The sequence below is a fragment of the Mesitornis unicolor genome, unplaced genomic scaffold (genome assembly GCF_000695765.1).
Source record: "Mesitornis unicolor isolate BGI_N332 unplaced genomic scaffold, ASM69576v1 scaffold31209, whole genome shotgun sequence".
Taxonomy (NCBI): Eukaryota; Metazoa; Chordata; class Aves; order Mesitornithiformes; family Mesitornithidae; genus Mesitornis; species Mesitornis unicolor.
In genome coordinates this window covers 1-1,525 of record NW_010209826.1, presented here as the reverse complement: position 1 = coordinate 1,525, position 1,525 = coordinate 1, and the positions used below count along the sequence as shown (strand labels likewise).

At 59.5% G+C, this 1,525-nt stretch overlaps 1 protein-coding gene across 1 annotated transcript in view; it reads right to left on the bottom strand.

Annotated features, from left to right (window-relative positions):
- The window catches only part of AGXT (alanine-glyoxylate aminotransferase), a 3,236-nt gene extending 2,951 nt beyond the window's left edge, over positions 1–285 (bottom strand). Inside the window, exon 1 of the mRNA XM_010192987.1 lies at positions 83–285. Coding sequence (XP_010191289.1) covers positions 83–285 — 203 coding nt within the window. The remainder of the gene's footprint in view (positions 1–82) is intronic.
- Positions 286–1,525: the final 1,240 nt, after the last annotated feature.

The window sequence follows — 1,525 nt, the reverse complement described above, 5'->3', positions numbered from 1 at the left end:
CCCCTGGGGCGGTGGGACCCATCCGCTATCACCCTCCTTGTCCTGGCAGAGCCACCCTGGCCCCTCGGGGGAAGCAAGGGAGAGGAGGGGGAGAGGAATGCTGGGCTTGGGGCTGCTCACCTGCAGCACCTCAGGGTGCATGTGGCTCAGGATCTGCCGGCCGCTCGCAGCCAGGATGCGGGGAGGAATGTTGCTGGGCCCTGGCCCCAGCAGCAGCCTCTCGGGCATGGCCAGGGGCCGCAGCAGTGCCTGGGGTGGGGGTACACAGAGCAGACCCGTGGCCATGGCGCGCCTTGTCCCCCTCAGGAGCTGAGCCCACAGGAGAGGAGCAGCGTCCAGCACTGCAGCACAGTGCATCCTGTGCCAGCAGTGTCCAGCGTTCCTGTGGACCCTGACCCCATGGCTCCCCCCACCAGCCCGGACTCTGCCCCAGCCGCCTCCTCGCCCAGTTAATGTGCCACCAGCACCATCCCTGCTGTCTCAGCCCCCTCATTTTCAGGGATCCCCCCTTGCTAATGCTGGGGGGATTGTTCCTCTGGGACTGGCAAGCACCTGTGCAGACCCCATCCCCACAGCCCCTAGGGCACCATGGTTGATGGTTCCCACCACCATCCCAGCAGGTGGGATCCCCGCTCGCAGGCCATGGGCCAGTTGTGCTGGGTTTGGCCTGGCACAGCTGCCACCATCATGACTCCCTGTCATGACTCACTGTTGTGGCCAGCTGTCGGGACAGTTTGCACAAGGGCAGAGCCATGGGGAGGGATGCAGAGAGGCTCAGCCTGGCTGGCAGGCATTGCAGCGTGTCCTGGTGATGCCACAGGCCACGTGTGCCTGTTCAATACGCCATGCCTGTCACGGCCATGCGTGCCTGTCCAATACACCATGTTTGTCACCACCACGTGTGCTTGTCCAATACGCTGTGCCTGTCCAATACACCGTGCCTGTCCAATACACCGTGCCTGTCACCGCCAAGCATGCCTGTCTAATACACCATGTGTGCCCAGGGCCCATCGTGCCATGCCCTTCCTCCAGCACTTTCTCTGCCATCAGTGATGGTTCGTGATGCTCATGATGTCTGCATATGCCTCACATTGATTTTGGGGATACAGATAAGTTTAGAGAAGGGTTTAGAGAGCAGGGGGGTCCTTTCTGACCCTTGTGAATCCATGGGAAGGTCTCCCTGACAGCTTTATCTGACTTTGTCCTCTATGCACTAAAAAATCACACGTACCTTACCATCGAACCTTGTCAATCACTGTCGCATTTATTATCAAACTTCGTTAAACTCCCTGCTTTCTATCGATAAACACATTGTTCCTTCTCTCTTAAGAGCTAAGTGCATCTCTTTATCTCTCCATCCGTGACAAACCTGAACAAGCTGCCCAGCGCCGGCTCCCAGCAGGCCCAGAAGCTGATCCCCAGCCAGAGGAGCCCCCCAGCCAGCAAAGCTGTGGACTATGGGATGGGAAGTCCATTCTGGCAGAGCTGAGGGCGTTTGGGGCTGGCACGTGGGGCTGGCATGGTG